General features: G+C 50.7%; 1 protein-coding gene across 1 annotated transcript in view; it reads left to right on the top strand.

Moving 5' to 3' along the window:
* The window catches only part of KCND3 (potassium voltage-gated channel subfamily D member 3), an 83,966-nt gene that overhangs the window by 39,032 nt on the left and 23,386 nt on the right, over nt 1–21,548 (top strand). Inside the window, exon 2 of the mRNA XM_031064188.1 lies at nt 21,199–21,361. Coding sequence (XP_030920048.1) covers nt 21,199–21,361 — 163 coding nt within the window. The remainder of the gene's footprint in view (nt 1–21,198; nt 21,362–21,548) is intronic.

The raw sequence follows: 21,548 nt of genomic DNA, 5'->3' as shown, positions 1-21,548 counted from the left end.
CTGCTGAAACTGCTCCCAAAGCAGGAGCCGTGGCGGGTCCTGGGATAAAACATGGTTTGCTCAGGGTCACATCCACGTGCAATAGGAAGGATCCAGCACAGGAGCTTTAGAGCCAAAGGTTCCCCTGAATTCCTCAGGGAGGGGAATTTTCCTGCTGGGTCACAGCAAGGCTGGAGGAGTCAGGGTTCAAACCAGGTACCCACAGCCCGCTAAGACATTTCACCTCTCTTTGGCCAGTTAATTTAAATCAGGATTAATATTTCCAGCATGATTAGAATTTTATGAAGCCTAATTAATTAAAGGTCATAAAACACAATGAGACCAGCATATGACAGAGCTCAGATAAATTCAGGCTCTTAGTGTGGAAGTCCTGCTGTGTTTGAGATGTATAAGCAGCTCTGCAGGGCTGCAGGAGGGGTGGGGGCTCAGCCAGGAGCTGAGAACCCCCAAAATAACCCAGAGGGGAGAAGAGGAAACCCAGAGAACCAAAGTGAGGGTTCCCAGTGGGAATGAGCACAAACCAGGGTGATTCCTGAGAGTCACCCAGCACCACCCTGGGGCCAGGGTTTGGGGTGAGCAGGGCAGTGCTGGGTGCTGGCTGCATGTCATGGTTTTGCAGGCTTTTCCCACCCCAGTGAGCCCATGGTTCTGTGGGTGTGTGGGCACGAGGAGCTGTGCACACACATCACTCCCTCCAAAGGAACTCGCTGTTCTCCAGGACCTTTAATTACTAAAAAATGCAGCAAATCCCCTTCAATATCCCAAATTAGGGTGGGCAGAAGGGGCTGTTTAGGATTGAAGGAGGATAAAGAGAATAAAATGCAAATCTCCCAGCAGTTTATCCTTATGACTAATACCTATCACAACAGATTCGTTTGGGAACTCGCCTGTGACGTTCAACTTGTCAATCCTCCCCACCTCTCCCAGCTCTGCTCAGGGACAGCCTGTGCAGCTCTAGCTCTGCCCAGCAGTGCCTCAGGAGATGCTCCAAACCCCCAGCTGTGGATCCTGCTCCGGGCAGTCAGGGAATCATGGAATTGTTAGGCTGGAAAAGCCCTTTGAGGTCACCCAGTCCCAGCAGCACCACAGCCACCACTGAGCCGTGTCCTCAAGTGCCACATCCACGCCTTTCTGAACACTTCCAGGGATGGAGACCCCACCACTGCCCACAGCAGACTGCTCCAATGCCTGACAGCCCCTTCTGGGAGGAAATTTTCCTTAAAATCCAATCTAAACTTCCCCTGGTGCACCCTGAGGCTCCAGGTCCTGCTCTGCTCCACAGAGGGGCTCTGGCTCAGCCCATCTCGTGTCTAAAGAAGCTCCTTGGTTGGGAAAGGCTCCAAACCTCTTAACAGACCACTCGTGTCTCAGTGAAATTATCAGGAAGGATAAGAGTGCAATTTATAACTATGAAACCAGGCTGCATTTGAATAAAGCCGAGCCAAATCCATGGCTGTGTGGATTCCCTTCCCCAGGCCAGGTAGCAGTGGGCATTTGGGCATCTGCTGCACTACCAACCCTGAAAGCAGCTCCAATCCTGTGAATCTCTCTAAGTACATTAGCCAGGGAATGAAAACCTCATTGGGATTAGGTTTCCATCTCCCCACATCCACGCACACGGCAGCTGGGATTAGTAAATGACCAGAGCACTGAAGGAGGGAGGAGGATTAACAATGGGAATAAAAAAGGTCGGTGATCAGCGGCGGCTCTTTGGAAAAGAGACTTAGGACAAATGGCACAGGCAGCTCCCATCGATTGCCTTGGGCAGGGAGAGCTGCAGAACATGAAAATGGAAGAACAATCTTGCCCTGATCTGGGGGGGCAGCAGGGCCAGCCAGGCCATCACCCCAAACCAGGGAGCCCTCTGCAGAGCCCCTGCCAGCTCCAATCAGCCCAGGGCCCCAGGCTCAGAATCCAATTCCAGCCCCAGCTATTACTGCAGGAGTTTTAATCTCCGTTCTTATGCAAACAACTGGAGGGAGTGATGGACAGATAAATAAAGAAACAAATGAATAAAGCCGGGCTGACACACAGGAGCAGCACACGCCTGTGTGAGCCTGGCATGGCAGTGCTGGGAGATGAGCAGGACAGGGGTCACCCCTGCTCTGACCAGCTCACATCAGCTCAAATTTGATATTCCAGACGCAGCAGCACAGAGGCAACCTCTGCTGTAACAGTGAGCTCAAACGTAAGGGGAAAATGAAAAAGGAGCTGTTCTTCATTTGTGTCCAGACAAGGGAGGTGTGACCCATGAAGGCAAAACTTCAGCTGGAGAGTCCCAGCACGGCACTGGAGGAGGGAGAAGTTCAGCTCTGTTAAAATTAAAATCCGTGTTCAGTCTGCCGTCTCCTAAACCTGTGTTTAGGAGAGTGTAACTCCTGCCCTCATCTGAATTCTGTGGGAATTCACTGCCCGCATACCCACAAAAGGCCTCTTTTGGAACAGCCCCCCCTAAACTGCCACAGCACTGCTAGAACAGGAACTGCTTGGTTTGCTCAACTCATGGAAGCTGCTTCCAGGCTGTCAGACTGGTACCTTGCTCATATTAAATCATTTCCCTGCACCAAAAGGAAATTAAAGATTATTTTATGCTATTAGCTTTTAGTCCATTTACAACTTTCTGCATTAATATTAAGATATACAATCACATTTTTGTTCAGGCTGTAAAAACTACATGAATACAAGATATTTGAAAATTATTTAAGAACTGTGCCCTCCAAGCAGCTCCCTCAGAAAGTGAACTATGAGGTCTTGGCCTCCATTCGGAGCCCAGTCGAAAACACATTTGCTGCTTGTTAGCAGATTAACAGATGAGACAGAGGGGAGTTAAACATGGCCAAGGTGTGAAAACTAATTATAGGCTGCTGCAGCAGGCTGGCAATAAGGAAAGGCAGTGTTAAGTGCCTGTCCTAGGAGGTGATATCCATCTCCAGTGCAGGAGGAACAAGGCAGAGCTGGGGCTGGTTTTATCTCCGGGAGTTCATCTGAGTCTGGCTCTGTGTCTGCACTGAGCAGGGCTCGCACGGGCTCGCTCACATCAATTCACTGCCCTAAAGTTGCCCTTTTTGGGGGCAACATGTGCAGCCAGCTGCAGCAGCAGCTGCTGGAAATGTGAGCCCAAACAATAAATAACAACCCCTTACCAATTCACTTCCAAGAGTGACTTGATACTCTCCAAGCCCAAACAATAAATAACCCCCACCAATTCACTAGCAAGAGTGAAGCTCCCCACTCTTCCAGCCCTATGAGGCACAAACCATTTCATGTGAAGCCTTGAGCCTTGGGAGTAGTTTGAGCGAGAGGAGGGAGCTGCTGCACACCCAGGCAGGATCCCTGGCAGGATCCTCGGGAACTGGGAAAAAACACCAGTGGGAAACAGGTCCCAGGTGTCCTGGAGGGCTCCTTGCTCCTCCTCTTTGTGTCTCCTCTTGTGCTGTGCCCGAGGCAGCAGCTGGAGCTCTGTCTGGTGAAATCCAGCTGCCCTCAGAGTCAGGGGTTTGTCCCATCCAGAGGCAGCCTCTCCTCACCTGGGTTGGTGCTCCTTGTCCCCCTCTAGGATCCCAGGGCACCCAGCACTGCCCCTGCACAAATAACAGCCAAGGATGGAACATTACAGGCCCTATACTGTTATTTTCTCAATTATTTACTGGCTGGGCCAGGATTTTGTTGCTGTGAGCACACCAGGAATGGCAGTGTCTGTATCAGCCAGTAACAGTGTTCAGAAATTCTCCATTTATTTCAAAGCTGCAGAAAGAGCTGCACAAACTGCAGAGAATGGAAGATCATTCCCTGTGGGGCTGTCTTGCTTTCCCTGAGCCACCGCTCTGGTTCCTCAGAGACAAAGCTCTAGTGTAGGAGCTGTGCACCAAAGGAGACCAGAAACAGAAGAAAATTGGATATTTCTCTTTCTTTAGAACACCCCAACCTCAGCAGCATCTCAGTGATGACAAAACCACTCCAGCCACGGAGGTGCAGCAGTTCAGCAGCAGCAGTTCCACCCCTCAGAGGTCAGCACTTGTGCAATTTTGGAGTCCAGGGCTGATTCTTTGTGCAGGCACAAGAGCTAATTGCATCCCAGAGAGCCCTGTGCCTGTTGGTCTGGAGGTGTACTGCCATATGTTTGGTGTATACTCAATTAACACAGTGCAGCTGCACTGCTTCCATCTGCATTATGGAGCAGATTCCCATTGCAGACCCAGGCAGGAGTCCCACAGTTTGTATTTATTGAAATCATTGCCCCAGGACTTGGGTGCTTGGAAATACTCAATGGAAATAGTCAAGCAGCCCAGCATTGCTCTGTAGAAGGAAAATCATCCAGCCAGGGAGCCAAGGAGTGGGAGGAGGACTCGAGGGGCTGCCACGTGCAGGCTCAGCCTGCAGGCAGAGGTTAAAGCTGAGATTTCTTCCAGGGACTGCTGCTCCTGCTCTGAGGTTTATTGAAGTGTGACTTGCTGGTGTATTCATATTCAACATCAGATTCAGGGCTTTTTTTAGCTCCCTGCAATCTTTTTCTCTAGGCATCGGAAATTTAATTTTAAAATTGGATTTGTGTAGTGCAGGCCTTGGTCTGGAGTGTCTGTTCCTGAAGCACCTGTGCTCAAAACTCATCTGCCTGTGAAAATCATTACAGGTGTAGGAGCTGAGTAAAGGTGCAAATTGCACAGATGGATTTCAGTCAAGTTTCACTGCCAGGGTCTCTTTTGCTGCTGTACAAAACCAGCTTGCAGAAAAACACCAAAAATACAGCGAGGTACAGGAGCAGAGGGAATGCAAACACAAATCCACAAACCAGGTGTGACCTAATGGCAATGGTTAGATCCAGGGCCTAACCACAGCCTCTCAGGACACAACAGGAGACAAGTACAAGGACCCAGAGCTGTGGCTGGGTGTCATAAGGAGAGGACATTCAGCATTTTCAGTGACTGTTCTTGCCTTGTCCAGCCTGTGCTGAGGCAGCAATCTGACTAATTAAAGTCCAAATCTGGGCAATTACAGACAGCAACGCGTGGCTGGGAAATAATCAGATTTACTTCTGCTGTCCATTCAGAAAAGCACCAGCAGAGCTGTGCAGGGCTGGGCCAGGCTGTGCTGAGGCTCCAGGACCTGCAGCAGGTGCCCAGAGGGGAAGGTGCTGGTGCTCACAGCAGATCCATGGTGCCCCAGCGCCATCCTGTGCCAGGACAGACGGACAGACACCCTGGGGCCGCCCTGGGGCTTTGTCTGGGCCAGGAGCAGCAGCTGGGGGCAAGCAAAGCCAGCTCCCCCTGGCCACAGGTGTGCAGGGCCAAATGTCCCCAGGGGCTGGGAATCTGGGACACTGGGGATACTGGGGGGATACTGGGGGGGAACTGGGCGTCCCCTTGAACCAGCTGCTGCCACAGCCCTTCCGTGCTCCTTAGCACAGGCATTTCAAACTTTCCAGCTGGAGAACTTGGCTGGTTTATGCCCAGATTGGAATTGTAATAGCCTTGCTGTTATAAGGAGGGCAGAGAAAGGGAGGGGTCCAGGGAATGTGCTCAAAGAGCTCATGGATTTTCTTCTTAGGGGCTTTTTGCCTGCTTTAAGGGGCTCTCATTGGAAAACAACAGTGAGCTCAGCAGCAGTATTACAAACATTAAATGGAAACTCCAGGAGAGGAGGCAGGAGAAGGAACATGGCAGCTTTTGTTTGAAAAGTCAAATGCAGCTGCATTGATCCATCCAGCAGCCACAGCTCAGAGGCTGCTTTGTGCATTTGAGCTTTACAAAAATCTCCAAATCCTCAGGAGCAGGCTTAAGGGACTTGATCCATGTGTCAAATCCCCCAGCTGGAGCAGCACCCTGACAGGCCTCAGTTATCCCGAGCAGCACACAGGGTGCTTACTGTCACCCCAGAGGGCAAAAGCAGATTTGGAAGGAATAATAATTTAAATGTTTTCTCTTGTTTTGCACCCCCCCCCTGCTCTGTGCAATGACATCAGGCACTGCAGCATCAGGAGCAGCACAGCAGTGAGTGCTGCTCTCTGGACCCGTGCTGTGGGCAGGGATGTGCTGGGAGCCAGAGCCTTTCTGGGCTCCTGGCACAGTCCCTGTGCTCTGGAGCAGCTCTCCGGGGCTCTGGGGTGGATTTTTGGGTTTTGGGGTGGATTTTTTGGGTTTTATCTTTGTTTTCACGTCATTCAATGCACATCAGCAGCAGAGCAGTAGAAACCTCCAGCCAGGTGTGCCAGAGGAACTCCAGAAATACAAAGTGCAAACTGAACCCTCCCCTCTGGGGCAGGTCTCTGCTCCCAGGGACCCACACACAAGCAGGCAGGGCAGGCTGGTTTACACCTGTCATTAACTTGCCTTTTTAATGAACTTTTCAGCCTTTAACCATCCTGGTGCTTGTGCTTGTGCACTGGCAGAAGTAGACTCACATCTCACAGCAGCAAACAGAGATTTGCAAATGAACCTAATCCTTTCAGAGCTCTCAGCACATGGACACACATCTTCTTGCTGGCCAGTGGTTTGGTTTTATACCTGAATTCTCAGGCAACTCAGAATCCTGGTAGGGAATTTCATGCTGCACAAAGCTGCTTATCAGCATCAAAAGAACTGAATTAAGATGGTTGGGAGAGGGAAGAAAAAAAAAAAGAGATTTTTTCAAGCAATGCTTCTGTTCCACTAAAGGAGCATAGGAGGTGGGTTTGCTTCTCAACTCCAGGAGAAACTGCTCCCCTTTCTGGCCCCTTTGAAGTGCACCTGAGGCTCCAAGGCTGAGGAGGAATCACTGGGCTGTTTGCACACTGAGCAGTGCCTGGGAAAGTTTACAGCAGCAATCAGCAGCTCCTGCAGGATCCTCAGCACAGCAGCATTAATAAACATTAAAGAGGAGTGTGGGCTTGGCATCTTTCTAATTAAGAGTGGAGGAGCCTGGAGATGAGGTCAGTGCCCAGATGGGGTTGAAGGGCAGTGTAAGCTTGAGAGAATGAATTCAACGTAAAGGTCATCTATATGGATTAAATGATCTGAACAGTCAATTCCAGAGCCATCTTCTGCAATTAATATTTAATTAAAAATAGAAACACTATAAAGTTTAGCTTTTAACCAGCAAAATTATTTCATGTCCCATAAAACCTTTAAATACCAGAGCCTGCATCCTCTCTGTCCCCTGCCCAGAGCAGGCTGTGAGTCCCTGGGAAGGGCATTCCAAGGGCAGCACCTGTAAAACACCTGGGATCTGTTCCCAGTGGCCAGAGACAGCACTTGACAGCTGAAGGGTTCTTTCCTTTTCATTCTGTGGAGAACTGAATGCAATTTCTAATCAAATCCAAACACATAATGAAGTAAAGGACTGGGTTAAGCCACGGTCAGCAGCAATTCCATGTTTCTGAGGGGAAGGGGATGGGGAAGAGGCACCTGGGGGTGGTCCAAGGGCAATGTGCTGATCTCCAGCCCAGCCAGGCCCTCCCCAAGAGCTGCAAACCAGCCCAGCCCAGCAGCTCCCAGAGCCAGTGGTGCCTTTTCCCTTTGCACATCTCCCTGGACCTCTCCTGAAAGGGCCCCCTGCACGTGTTCAGTGGGATTTGAAATGTTCTGTCTCCTCTGACTTTGCTGGCCCAGAACTAGGCCACCAAGAAGTCACCAGAGGAATATTTGTTCTTCAGCACTCGAGTCCTTTGTAACCTACTTCTGGGTGTTTAACCTGCACCACCAGCCAGGAGCTGGAAAAGCAGGTTCAGGCTCATCATGTGAATTCTCACCTTTGGAGAACACAAGGAAAAGTCACTTTGTTTCTACAAGGTCCTTTCAGTGGACTGAAGCTGGAGAAATTTAGGTCTGTCACCCATGTCCTGCTTGATTTCCAAAGGCTCACATTCTCCAAGCTTCAGTGCCCTGGAAGTGCAGATAACACTGACTTGTTTTCATATGAGCTGGAGATATTTTCTACAGGGCTACGAAAATAAGGAGTAATCCAGTTCAAAGACTTGTCTTTGCTTCCCTCAAAGTCAACCATAAAATTCCCTCTACTTCAGTAGTGCAGGATCAATGAGTTTTTCTCTAAATGTTTGATAGAGCTTCCTCCCTTTATTCTTGGGACTTGGGGTTCTCGTGTTTGTTTTTACTGATTACAGGAGATTTGTTGTTGTTTTCAAGGGTACAGAGGTGCAAATGCAGGATCTGATTGCCTGGAGCTCTGTGCCTCCCTCCCTGCTTTGGAGCAGCATTGCTGGGAGCCCTGACCTTCCCCAGCCAGATTTTCTGGTCACCACAGCTCAGCTCAGGGCACTGCTCAGAGGAGCCTCTGGCACTTCAGTGGTCATTCCCTGGCTTTGGAAAGTGCTCTTAAACCTCTCTGAACCCTCAGCAGCAGCCTGGGAGTCCTCCACTCAGGGGAGCATCCATCCATCCATGGATTCATCCATGGATTCATCCATGGATCCATCAATGGATCCATCCATCCATCCATCCATCATCCATCCATCATCCATCCATCATCCATCCATCATCCATCCATCATCCATCCATCATCCATCCATCATCCATCCATCATCCATCCATCATCCATCCATCATCCATCCATCATCCATCCATCATCCATCCATCATCCATCCATCATCCATCCATCATCCATCCATCAATCATCCATCCGTCCATCATCCATCCATCCATCATCTATCATCCATCCATCCATGGATCCATCAATGGATCCATCCATCCATCCATCCATGAGGAGTGGGAGCAGGTAGGGTAAGGCAATCAGCTTTCCTCATTCTAATAAGACAGCACAATTAATCTCTTCACTTCTTAGCCAACCCGTGCTGCATGTATAAATTAAATTATCAGCCATATATAGAGAGATATTATATACAGATATATATAGAGAGAGGTATCATATACACACACAGGTATATGAAATACCCCTTGGCTGGAATGGCTCTTCTAACCTGGAGATAGAAGGTAAGAGGTGAAACTGCTGAAAGTCTCAGGAAACAGCACAATCGCCATCATTCCCGCTGTGGCCTAGGGATGGTTCCCATGCAGTCACATGCATGTAAAAAACCCTTTTGAAGTCTCTCATATTTTGTTACTAATTCTGGTTTGCAAACAAGTGCCTGGTGTTACTGCTGAAATATGTCAGAGCTGTTAAATGCTTGTATAAATAATAGATGGGAGGGCTTGTACCAGGACTAAGGTCTCTCTGCATCAAGACATAGACAGCATTATGTTTTATTAATAACCACTTGCAAACCACAGTGAAGCAGGGAAATGGCTGCTGTGCCAGGATTTTAAAGCCCTGGTTCACAACCAGCCCAGCCCAGAGGGTTCTCTGCATGATCCTCACACCCTGAACCTCACCCTGAGGTGGGGAAGGTGCCACCTTCCCTGGGGAGCAGCAGCACGGTGGTGCCAACCCCTCCCTGGGCTTTGCCACCTTCCCCAGGGCTTTGGCTGAGCTAGCACCCCTGTCCCAACTCAGTGTTCTGATTCTGCAGAACTCTAAAATACCAACTTTCCATTCTGTCTCTAGGCCAGCTGTAAGAATCATCTTTGATTTCTATCTGTGGGTAATTGTGCTACAATTATGGAAAACAACACTGTGTCATGGAAGTGCTTACGGTGGTTATTTCAGCAGAAATAGCCTCGTGCATTGCTAAAAAAGCATTTTCCAGCCCCTTTATGTACAATAGGCAGTGACAGACGGAGCAGATTTGCATAAAACCACACAAGCATCGAGTTCTTTTCAAGGCAGTCAAAGACTCCAAAGCAGCACCATGGGCAGCGCTCGGGAGGGATGCGCTGTGCCACTGCCAGGGGCAGGGTCCTGCACCTCTGCCCTCCAGGTGAGCCAGCACCTGCCCAGGTGGGCCTGGAGAGCAGCCAGGGTCCTAACAACAGCAGCTGCACCTGGTCTGAGCACACAGCCCTGCCCAGAGCAGCCAGGTTCCTTAAAACAACAGCTACAGCGTGGTCCACCACCTGGTCCAGAACACCAGGATGTGGGGACAACTTTCTTTCTTTTTTTTTTTCTTTTTTTAAATTTTTTTATTGCAACTTCAGAATTCAAAGGTTCCCTCCCACGCAGCCAATCTGCACAGAGCAGGTGGAGGAGCAGATTTCACAGCTGAGGAAGGTTCTGGGCTTGTCCTGCCATCCTGCCCTGCCCAGGGGCAGCTCCCAGGCAGGCACCCCAGCACTCACAAACCACCCTGAGCACAAATGTGAATTCAGCAGCACCAAGGCCAAGCCCTGAGCCGCTCCAGATCCCCTCTCTGTAAATATAAACACCTTTGTAAATCTAAACACCTCCTGCGGCTGTGAAATAGTGACTGCCAGACAGCTCATGAATAGAAATGCACTTTGAAAATTGCCCAGCTGAAGGCCAGCCCTTGCTGATCCACAGAGCTGGTTATGTGTGAAAAATCACTGAAAGTCAAACCAGTCCATTTACCTGCCCAGAGGAGCTTACAGGAGTCTACATCTGAAACAGCACTGAACCAACACCTCATGAATATGAAAGCACTCCCCAAACAGCTCCTTCTGCCCTGGTGCGAACTGGAGAAGTGAAACCTCAGAGCAGCCTCCAGGGAATGAATTCCGCTGACATTTTACTTCGATTAAAAACTGATCTTTGTTAAGCCACACCTAATGCTGAAACACCAGCAAGTGTGAAGGCACAGAACGTTACACTGGCATGCAGAAAGAAAAAAAAAAGGGAAATAAAAAGTCTCAGAGAGATTTGAGCTTCGTCTGACTTGCCCCCAGCCCTGCCCTTCAGTGGAGCTGGCTCAGGGGAGACCTGGGCTGCACCTGGATCCAGCACATGCTCCTGTTCCAGAGGGAAACCTGCAGCTCCTGCCGCTCCTGCAGGGTTTGGGGGCTCTGTCCCTGCAGGGTTTGGAGGGCTCTGTCCCTGCAGGGTTTGGGGGCTCTGTCCCAGTCCCTGCAGGGTTTTCTGTCCCAGCCCCTGCAGGGTGTGGGGGCTCTGTCCTTGCAGCCCCTGCAGGGTTTGGGTGCTCTGTCCCTGCAGGGTTCGGGGGCTCTGTCCCAGCTCCCCCAGCCAGCTCTGCAGGACAGACCCTCCCTCCTCACTCCTCTTTTTGCAGCCCAGCCAAACAGGTGGCTCGGGAGGAATGAGGGGATATTAAATTAAGCTCAGGTGAACCTTCTGGGGAAATTCAAAGGAGTTTAATTGCAGAGTATTTGCTTTTACCTATTTCTCCCTTTTTATTTGGGAAATGCTTATGAGCAAACTCTGTGTTTAATGAGGAGGAAAGCACTGATGAAAAGATACTTTTTTTTTACACATCTTTAATCTGAATTCCTGCTGGTGCTGCACATTTTCCCAACAGAATGCTTACAGGTGATGAGGTTGTCCTGCAATTTTTTACTGATTACACCCCAGACTAAATCAGATGCAGGAGATGGATGTACAGCTGTGACTGAGTGTCCTGGCCAGGGGCTGGGGCTTCTCATCTGCAGCCTCTGCTTTAAACAGGAGTGAGCTGAAACCTTGGTGCAAAGTAAAACCCTCATCTCTTGAACAGATGTATGAGAAACACAGGATCTCAGGGTTCTGAGCAAGCCATGAGCAGCCAGGTAGCCCAGCAGCTGATATCAGCACTGATAAATATAGACACTTCTTATATAAGGAGGGACAGGCAGGTCACTGGATTTTTAGGAAGATGTTCTCATTGATTTCCAATAGGAAAATCTGATTTTAAACGTGGTATAAAGTGGCATTTTAATATGATTAATGCCATGTTCTGGATAATACGAATGCTTAATCTAAGTGTAAATAATGGCTGTGGAAATAGTGCCTGGGCACTGCCAGTGCAAAGAGCAGAGTCCCTTGGACAAAGAGCAGGAGGAGACTCTGGGGATAGGGGGAAAGGATTGCTCTGCTTTCAGGTGAGACTGGGGAGGAACGAGCTGCCCAAGGTCACTCAAAGAGCTGAGTCCCCTCCCTCAGAGCCTCTCCCTTCACCTGTGGCACCTGCAGGGCCCCTGTGCCAATAAATCCCCAGGCAGAGGGAAGAGGAAGGGATGGGAGTTGCCCTGGGGCTGAATCCCCTGCTGGAAATGACAGATGAAGGACAAAAATGTGACGTTTATCAACTGAATAAATATTAAAATAAAAGGATTTGGGAGCCTGTCATGATCTCAGTGCTTACATCAGGCACAGGCTGTGCATATCTTCACATTACAGCTACGGGTAGGAAAACAAACTGGATTACCAGGGCTTAGTGCTTAAGCACTCTGTTCCCCAGCAAGGCAAGGAACTCTGGCTGTTCTGTGTTACAGATGAGATTGAGGCAGGGCAGAGACAAGGATCAGACTGTTTTCCTGTTCAAGCACAACGGTTATACCAAATAAATGAAATAAAAATCACAAAACCTTCCCAGCTCATCCTCAGAGATGCCAGCAAGGCTGGAGGTATGTGAGCTCTGTGAAGGCAGCTCCAGTTCCACCCTCATTTTCCTGCCAGGACACCAACACCAAACCTGCCAGGACACCAGACCTGACACACCAAACCTGCCCCAACACCAAACCTGCCCCAACACCAGTCCTGCCTCTCCCTCTGATGGCCAGGGGAGCTCTGCCTCTGCTTTCAGGGCACAGAGCTCCTACAGGAGATAAAATTATTGAGCTCAGTGATGGGAATAAGGCTCCTTTTACTGGGAAACCTCTGGTTCCATTAAAGCCTGAACCCACGCATTCATTTCAACAGGAAATAATTTCATTTTAAAAAATAAAAACAGCAAGAAAACTTCACTCCCAGCAGAGCAGCAGTTGGGATGCGCTGCCCGGGCTCCTGCAGCTCCAGAACCAAGCACAGGGCATCATAAAGGTTGGAAAAGAGCCCAAAATCCAACCTTTTGGGGACAAACAGCTGTAGCTGCACCAGTGCTGGATCCCAGCCCCCTGTATGGGATGATTTTTGAGGTCCCTTCCAGCCCAAACCATTCTGGGGTTCTGTCCTGGGCTTCAGCAGCTCCTCAGTTTGGGGAGGGACAAATCCTGCTCCTGTTCTCCTGTCTTCCTCAGAAGGAGGGAGAGGTGGTTGCCCTCAGACCTGCTCCAATGGGAGATATTTTTAGGAGGCATGTTTGATCTAGCACTGGATAAAAGAGGGTTTAGACTTGCAGGGGCTTAACTGCCCCTGGGACACCAAAGGCACGAAATGTGCCAAAATCAGAGGAAATCTGTGAACTGAATCCAGCAGCTTAGAGCTCAGCCACTGCTTTTCCTAAACCAGAGCAGTGAGAAATCTGCTCTGTTTCCCCTTACTGGAATCTGCTCTGTTTCCTTTATTGCCACCAGTCTCTCCTCGCAGGGAGAAGCCACAGGGCAGGAGGAAACAGCCTCGAGTTCAGCCAGGGGAGGGCCAGGCTGGCTTTCAGGAACAATTCCTTCAGGGAAGGGCTGGAACAGGGCAGGGGTGGGGTCACCATCCCTGGAGGGCTGGGAATGTGTGGATGATACCTGGGGGGCAGTGCTGGACACGGGGGTGCTGCTGGCTGCTGCCTGCCTGGGGTCCCTCCAGCCTGAACCAGCCAGGAGCCTGCAATGAACCCCAAAAACCAGAGAACAAACCCAGAGAACAAACCTCTGGCAATAAACCCCAAAAACCAGAGAACAAACCCCTGGCAATAAAACCCCCAAAAACCAGAGAACAAACCCCCGGCACTCTGCTCTCCCTCCCTGTGCCTTGTGCCAGGCTCTGAGCTCTCAGAGCTGTCCCAAACCGGCAGGAGGGGGACCGGAGCCCCTGTGCCCATCGGGGCAGGACCCCTGAGCTGGGGAAGGTGACCCTGACCCCCCTAGGATGGCAGCAGAGCCCTGCAGGGCTGGGGGACATTCCTGGTGTCCCTGATCCCTGTGCAGGGCTGAGGGACATTCCTGGGGCCCAGCTCAGGGTCCCTGACCCTTCTGGGATGGCACAAAGCTCAGGACCCCCCTGCAGGCCTGGGGAACATTCCTGGGGCCCAGCTCAGGGTCCCTGACCCCCCTGCAGGCCTGGGGAACATTCCTGGGGTCCCTGACCCCCCTGCAGGCCTGGGGAACATTCCTGGGGTCCAGCTCAGGGTCCCTGACCCCCGTGCAGGGCTGGGGGACGTTCCTGGTGTCCCTGACCCCCGTGCAGGGCTGGGGGTTGTTCCTGGGGCCCCTGACCCCCGTGCAGGGCTGTGGTTCCCCAGGGAAGCTGGGGGACAGGCCCAGCCCGGGGCCTGGCTGGGAGCAGGGCAGGGCTGCTGAGGGCTCCCAGAGGGAATTGTACACGCTGGCACGCTGCCTGCACCCTGCGGGAGGAAGGAGCAGCAAACAGCTCCTGGCTGGTAACATCTGAGGTGACACCATCCATCACTGCGAACTTCCACAGCCCCGCCTCAGTGCTGCTGAGAGTGATAAAACTCTGCAAGGAGAAGGAAATAACGGGGACTTCCAGGCAGGGCTATTTTTCTTCTTGATTTTCTTTCTATTTGAAAGAAAAATCCTGTTAAATCTGAGGGGGTTTTAATCAAATACAGACAAAGGAAATTGAACTATTCACGAACCAGCCTCTATTCTCCATTGGCTTTTGTTACTTTCACTTCAGAAGTTTGTGGTGCAGGCCTGGCCCAGGGGAATTCTGCATTCCTTTTATCTGTTACCATCTGATGGCAAATGGCACTTTTTGGGATCACCTTGGAAGGGACAGAAGTAAATACTCAGGGAATATGAACAACTTGCATTGCATTTCACATCCAGGAAAGGGAAACTTGAACCAGCTCTGTGCCAAACCAATGGGAATTTTCTCATTTTCTCATTCTCTGGAGTGCAGTGAGTTCCCAATGTCAGTGTTTGGAGAAACCCTGGTGGAGGGACCTGCTCAGGGACAGAGGACAAAGATTTTGTCCCTCTCTGATCAACCCCCAGAACGGCTGCAGAAACCTGACAAAGGATCCAGACATTACGTGGCTTTTCTCTGCATAATTATCACATTTCCTGTCTCTCTCTGTTATTTATTCTGTGCTCAGCTCCAGCGCATCTCCTGTCCCGTGCAGAGCCTGGCATGTGCAATACCCTGTTACAAACACTCCATTACAGCTCACTCCCTTTCCTTCCAGCCGCTCCTTCAACTTCTTTGAAACTGATTCCAAGTTCAACTTTCCCAGAGCCTGAAGCTTTCAAAAAGCCAATTCTTAAAAAGCTAATTAGTTCCCCATAGGCCTTTTTTTTTTTTTCCTTTGGACTCAGTAAATATTTCTGAGATTGCTTTTTGTATAATCAGTGTTAGCAGCTCATTAAAATGCACAGTATGTGGATCATTTGGAATGTGACATGGCTCAGCATGGACACTCAAGCTGCTTAAAAAGACAGAAAAGAAAAAGATGAGGATGAAATGAAAGCAAAAAGCCAGCATTTCCTTTAAGCTGACACCACAGTTAAGGATTTAAGACAGGGCAGGGAGCCTTCAGCCCTGCTATTAGGAGAGCAGTCTAATTGCTCAATGCACTGCCTGCCCTCTCCTGCCTCTGTGTTCGCCAAAAAGTTCCTTTTACAGAGAGCTGAGATGCAGGAAAAAGGGTTCTCTGAGCAGGTAATTGTGTAAGGTTTTCACTCTGAGTAATATGAGGATTCTTCTTGAATTAATAATGAATGAAGTAATTTAAAAGGCCTTTAGTGTGTGCAGCCAGAAATAAATAATGCCTTAATCTGGGACATTTTATTTTCCATTAAAACAAACACTTTTTAAAAAGTGGGCATTACTGAGCAGCACTCAGAGCTCTCATGCCAGATGCCTGCATCAGATGGACAACAATACTCAGGACTTGTTCCTCATATTTCAAGCATGTTCTTGGTGGCTATGGAAGGCAGGGAGGCCGAGAGCATCACTTTGGGTCACAAGGAGAAATTCCAGCTGAAGGAATGCCAGGAGTGGGGTGGGAATGGCCCTTCCTGTGCTGGCCCTGCAGCCTCACTGACTGGGCAAAACAGAGAAACAAACCCCAAATCAGCCCTCACTGACTGGGCAAAACAGAGAAACAAACCCCAAATCAGCCCTCACTGAATGGGCAAAACAGAGAAACAAACCCCAAATCAGCCCTCACTGAATGGGCAAAACAGAAACAAACCCCAAATCAGCCCTCACTAAATGGGCAAAACAAAAACAAACCCCAAATCAGCCCTCACTGACTGGGTAAAACAGAAATAAACCCCAAATCAGCCCTCACTGAATGGGTAAAACAGAAATAAACCCCAAATCAGCCCTCACTGAATGGGCAAAACAGAAACAAACCCCAAATCAGCCCTCACTGAATGGGTAAAACAGAAATAAACCCCAAATCAGCCCTCACTGACTGGGTAAAACAGAAACAAACTCCAAATCAGCCCTCACTGAATGGGCAAAACAGAAACAAACCCCAAATCAGCCCTCACTGAATGGGTAAAACAGAAATAAACCCCAAATCAGCCCTCACTAAATGGGCAAAACAGAGAAACAAACCCCAAATCAGCCCTCACTGACTGGGTAAAACAGAAACAAACCCCTTTGCCGTCCCCTCTGCAGAGGTCTCTCTGATATTTCTTCCCCTGCTCTGGTTAATGAATGGTAATAGGGAACACTTGATTAGGAGCCTTTCATCATTTTAGGACTAGGGGCTTTAGCTTTCTGACCTACTTTTCCTGCCAATGAAATTCCATTTTTAGCTTCAACTCAAGGTCTGAATGTTACCCAAATTCAGACCATCTGTTTTAACTGCCTACGGGCTGAGGAGCTGATCCGAGCCAGGAGGAATAAATGGAACCAGTGTTGATATATGAAGCATTCTCCACCCTGTGTGTATTAAATAACCTACTTAGTTTGTTCCTGAGTCCTCACAAACATTCCTTTTCCTGCTGCTGTTGGGAGGAACATTCCTGCCACCAGTTGCTCTCAGGTCCCCTTTTCTGTCCAGCTGGGGCACAGAGCAGCCTGGAACTGGCTCCAAGCTCAGCTCATCCCTGGATCTGGCTCTGCTGAGGGTTGGTCCAGCCTGGCCTGGAAATCCAGCAGGGAATGACCTTCCTCCCTTCCTGATGCTCCTCCTCACTGCAGAAGCAACAGAACTTCCTTCTCCTCAGAGCAGGACAATTCTGAATTCACCTCTGTCCTTTTATCACACAAAACTCAGTCAGAAATACGAATTTATGAACCAGAACAATATCAAAAAAGGCAACTTCACCTGGAAAATCCCTACTAAGCAACTGCTGACCGCAGCTTTGCTAAAAACCCGAGTGAATCCAAGTGCTGGAGATAAGCTGCTGCTGCTGGAGCTGATGGGCATCTCCAGCCCTCATCCCTCACTGCCTGGCTGAGGGCTGGGATTGCAGCACAATTTCCAGAGCATCCATGAAAACATCACCAAGTGAACGATGCCAGGGAAAAAGAAAACAGGAGTGTGAAAGGATGCTAGATCTCACAGCTGAATGCCCAGCTGGGGAAGTGCCCAGCTCCAAACAAGGCAGAAAATAAGGATATTTAATGTAAAAGAATCCTAGCATGAAATAGGCTCTGTACTTCCCCGGCACGGCTGATTTGCTGCTCGAGGCTGCCACTTGACAGCCTGTTTGCAGATTCTCCTGCCTCAGAGCCATCGTGGCTCTGCTCACAGCTCAGCCTCGCAGAGGCACCGGGGCCCAGCCCAAACCAGCGTGTGCTCCTGGGATCTGTGAAGCACAGCTGGGCACCCCTGGGGACATCCCGGGCGGGGAGGACGGCGCTCTGAGCAGCCTGAGGCTCTGGAAATGTGGAATAAATGGCTTTTGAAAGGTCCCCTCCAGCCCAAAGCACTCGGGGGCAGAGCTCAGGTGAGCTCTGGGGCTCATTCCACCAGGGTGGGTGAGCGGAGATCAAACCCTAAAGCAGAGATCCCCCAGCCCTGCTCTCAACCAGAGATCCAGCCCTGCCCACTGGGAATTCCCTGCTCTAAAGCAGGCGAGGAATGAGCAGAGTTTGCTCCTGCTCCCCTTGGGCCATTGGAGGTGCCAGGGTCATTATTGCTCTGGGGCCCGAAGCAGCATTGGCAGGATTACCCGGGACCTGCACCTGACAGATGGAGGGGCAGGGCTGTCCATGCAATATTTCAGTCTGGCAAGGCCCCTGAACCCTTCCAGCTGAGTTCTGGCCATTTCCCCTCCTTTGTGTGGGCCACAGCGCTGCCCAGTGAATCACTTGGAGCACAAAAAAGCCTCTCTGGCACCTGGAGAGCCACATGCTAACTCCATGCTTTATTCGAGTTCTTCCATGCAGGAGGCTTTCAGAATCACAGTCTATTGTACAGCACATAATGATATTATTCTGTCCCTATTGTCCTAAAGCAGACACTTCCAGGATGGAGCAAAATCTTCTTCTGCCTCTCCTGTCCTGGGCAAAAGGTTGGAGAATACAGCAGCTCCCCAAGAGCTGTGAGGCAGAAATGCTGCCCAGGGGTGAGCCTTGTGTCTGCCCCCAGCCCAGGAGCTGTTGCAGCTTTGCCCAGCCTTAAACCTCATCTTGTCCTCCTTCCTCCAGGGGAACCTTGCCCTGACTTCAGCAGCTGGAAATGGCTCAGTGTGTTGGGATCCGAGTGGATTCCTGGCAGTGGTGGCGCTCTGTTGTGCTGTGCAGCACCCTCAGACCCTCTGCAGTTCATCATGACCCAGCTCCTCTATCAGCTGCTCTAATCACATTATTGATGAACTGCTTAAAATGCACTTTCTGTAGAAGTTTTCTAGATGACAATTTGCCTTTTGCTAAATAAATTAATGAAAAAGTTGGGTTCTCCCATTCCAGTCTGGGGAAAAGAAGTTTTGGGTTTGAAATGCCTAATTAGCAGTAACTGGAATCCAGCAGCTGAGTTTATTTGAGTTTATTGGCACTGTAGCTGATATAAATATGCCACGGGGCCATTAGTGCCTTGTGGCAGCATCAGGACAGAAATAGTCCCTCCAGCAATGAATATTGCAGGAGCTGAGGGTGCCAACAGAGCAGAACAATTGCAGCTCAGAGGCCCTGGCAAAGTCAGGGGAGGCTCTCAGGCGGTGCCAGGGATGGACTTGGGGCTCTGGCTGGCCCTGCCCCTGAGAAACAAAGCTGAGACATCCCCAGACCTCAGGGCTGGCATTTGCACCTCCTAGGTCAGCCCAGTGGGGCACAGGGATGTCCCCAGGTGCCACCTCCCATCACAGGTGAGATGTCCCCAGGTGCCGCCTCCCATCACAGGCCAGATGTCCCCTGGTTCACCTCCCATCACAGGTGAGATGTCCCCAGGTGCCACCTCCCATCACAGGTGAGATGTCCCCTGGTTCACCTCCCATCACAGGCCAGATGTCCCCTGGTTCACCTCCCAGGTCAGATGTCCCCTGGTTCACCTCCCATCACAGGTGAGATGTCCCCTGGTTCACCTCCCAGGTCAGATGTCCCCAGGTGTCGCAGAGCAGGTCCCCAGGGCAGGGACCCAGGAGGATCCTCCACGGAGAGCTGCAGTGGCCCCAGTGCCACCAGGGCCCCAGCCATGCAGAGCTCTCAGGGCTCCTCCTCTCACAGGAGGTGTGCAAAGGAACTTCTCCATCTCCCCACAAAGCCTTCCTGCTCCCAGGGTTTGATCTTTGCTGGTGCTTTAAGCACTTCTCTCGAGTCCCCAGTAATGAGGTAACTCTCAGTCTGCATGTAAGAACAAAACTCCCCGAGCCAGACTGTGAGCCAGACACTTATTATTATACTCTCTGCAAAGGCACAGAAGGGCTTTTTCTCCATGCTCCAGGTCACTGAGATCATGTTTGAGGCACATGATTAATTTTCAGCCTTATTGTGTTAAGGGCCAGCAGCAGAAGAGTGAGATTTTTTTTAGAGCAATGTTAAATGAGGTAGAAGAACTTGTCACTTAGCAAGAGCTTTGAAATGATCTTTGCATAAAGCAGCAGCTAAGAAGTTAATAGACATGAAGAGCCATCTATTGATTTGAGGCATTCTGAGGGGTTTTGGTGTGGGTGAAGGCAGGAGAAGGATTCTGCTCGGGATAAATAAGCCTTGGCTGAAGCATTTAACATGCAAGGAGTCCTGCTCTTACTCAGCCCCTCATTCCAACAGGTTCTTGCACGGGGACAGAAGTGCAGCTGAGAAAAAAGGTGCTTTGAAATGTTTGTTTTTCCTCCTGGATGTAAATTATTCTTAGCTCAACTCTATTCCCCTCAAAGCTCTTTGTTGGTCATAGACTGACATCAAATGTAAAAATAAAGCCTCAATTGAAATAAATAATTTCTCTTTTCAACATTTGCTGCGCCCAGCACCAGAACATCTCAAAGATAACCACAGAAATCCCTAAAACCATCTGATAGCAACCAGGGGCTTGTTTAGATTTCAATTTTCAGTTTTCAGATTTTCTCCAGAGCAGAAGGGCTCCAGCCCCCAGAGCATCCCTGTGGCCTCCTCTGCACAGCTCCACTTCTCTTTGTGCAACACAAATTACAGTAGAAGATTGCTGGGTCCGACCCAGTGCAGAGCTTTGTGTGAATATTTTCCAGCTGGTCTCACGTCCCTGAGAATTCACCTTTTACTGAATGCAGATTTTGAACAAGCCCCAAATTTCTGACTGTGCAGATGGCAGGGAAACTGCTGGGGTTTGAAATGGAAGTGTAAATCAGCCCTCGTTTGCACCTGGATGCCAGGGAATGAAAATCCATGAGCTGCTCCCCAGCAGAGGCAGAGCTTGGGGTTTGCTGGAGCTCATCTGCACGGGGAGGGGGGCACAGGGGAGCGAGGGGTGAATTCCAACCCCAGCAGCTGCTGAGCAGCACTGCAGGTCTGCGCAGGGTCCTGTCTGTGCTGAGCCGCCAGGCAGGGCAGGGGGCTGTGCCCAGCCCAGGGGGCAGCACCAGGGCAGGGTGGCTGTACCAGGGGCAGTTCCTGGCATGGGGCAGGGTGGCTGTACCAGGGGCAGGGTGGCTGTACCAGGGGCAGTTCCTGGCATGGGGCAGGGTGGCTGTACCAGGGGCAGGGTGGCTGTACCAGGGGCAGTTCCTGGCATGGGGCAGGGTGGCTGTGGCCAGAGGGTGGCAGCTCCAGGGGCAGTTCCTGGCACGGGGCTCTGAGCTCCGGTGCCACCCCAGAGCTGCCCAGGCCCTGCTGAGGCTCAGGGTCTCAGGAGGGCTCAGGAGGGCTCTCAGGAGGGTTCAGGGCTCTCAGGAGGCTCTCAGGGTCTCAGCAGAGCTCTCCTGTGTGCTTTGCCCACAGCTACGGGGACATGGTGCCCAAGACCATCGCGGGGAAGATCTTTGGCTCCATCTGCTCCCTCAGCGGGGTGCTGGTGATCGCCCTGCCTGTGCCCGTCATCGTCTCCAACTTCAGCCGCATCTACCACCAGAACCAGCGCGCCGACAAGCGCCGGGCGCAGAAGGTGAGTGAGGGAACCCTGTCTGTCTGTCCGTCTGTCTGTCCATCCTGCGCCAGGGCCAGCGTGGGCACAGAAGGTGAGTGAGCCCCGCCTGTCTGTCTGTCCCTTCCCGGGCACTGTGGGCACAGAAGGTGAGTGACCCCTGTCTGTCTGTCTGTCCATGCCCTTCTGGATCATGGGCACTGTGGCA

This window comes from Geospiza fortis, unplaced genomic scaffold (genome assembly GCF_000277835.1).
Source record: "Geospiza fortis unplaced genomic scaffold, GeoFor_1.0 scaffold601, whole genome shotgun sequence".
Classification (NCBI taxonomy): Eukaryota; Metazoa; Chordata; class Aves; order Passeriformes; family Thraupidae; genus Geospiza; species Geospiza fortis.
The sequence above is the reverse complement of the archived record's forward strand: the minus strand, read 5'-3'. Positions and strand labels throughout refer to the sequence as shown.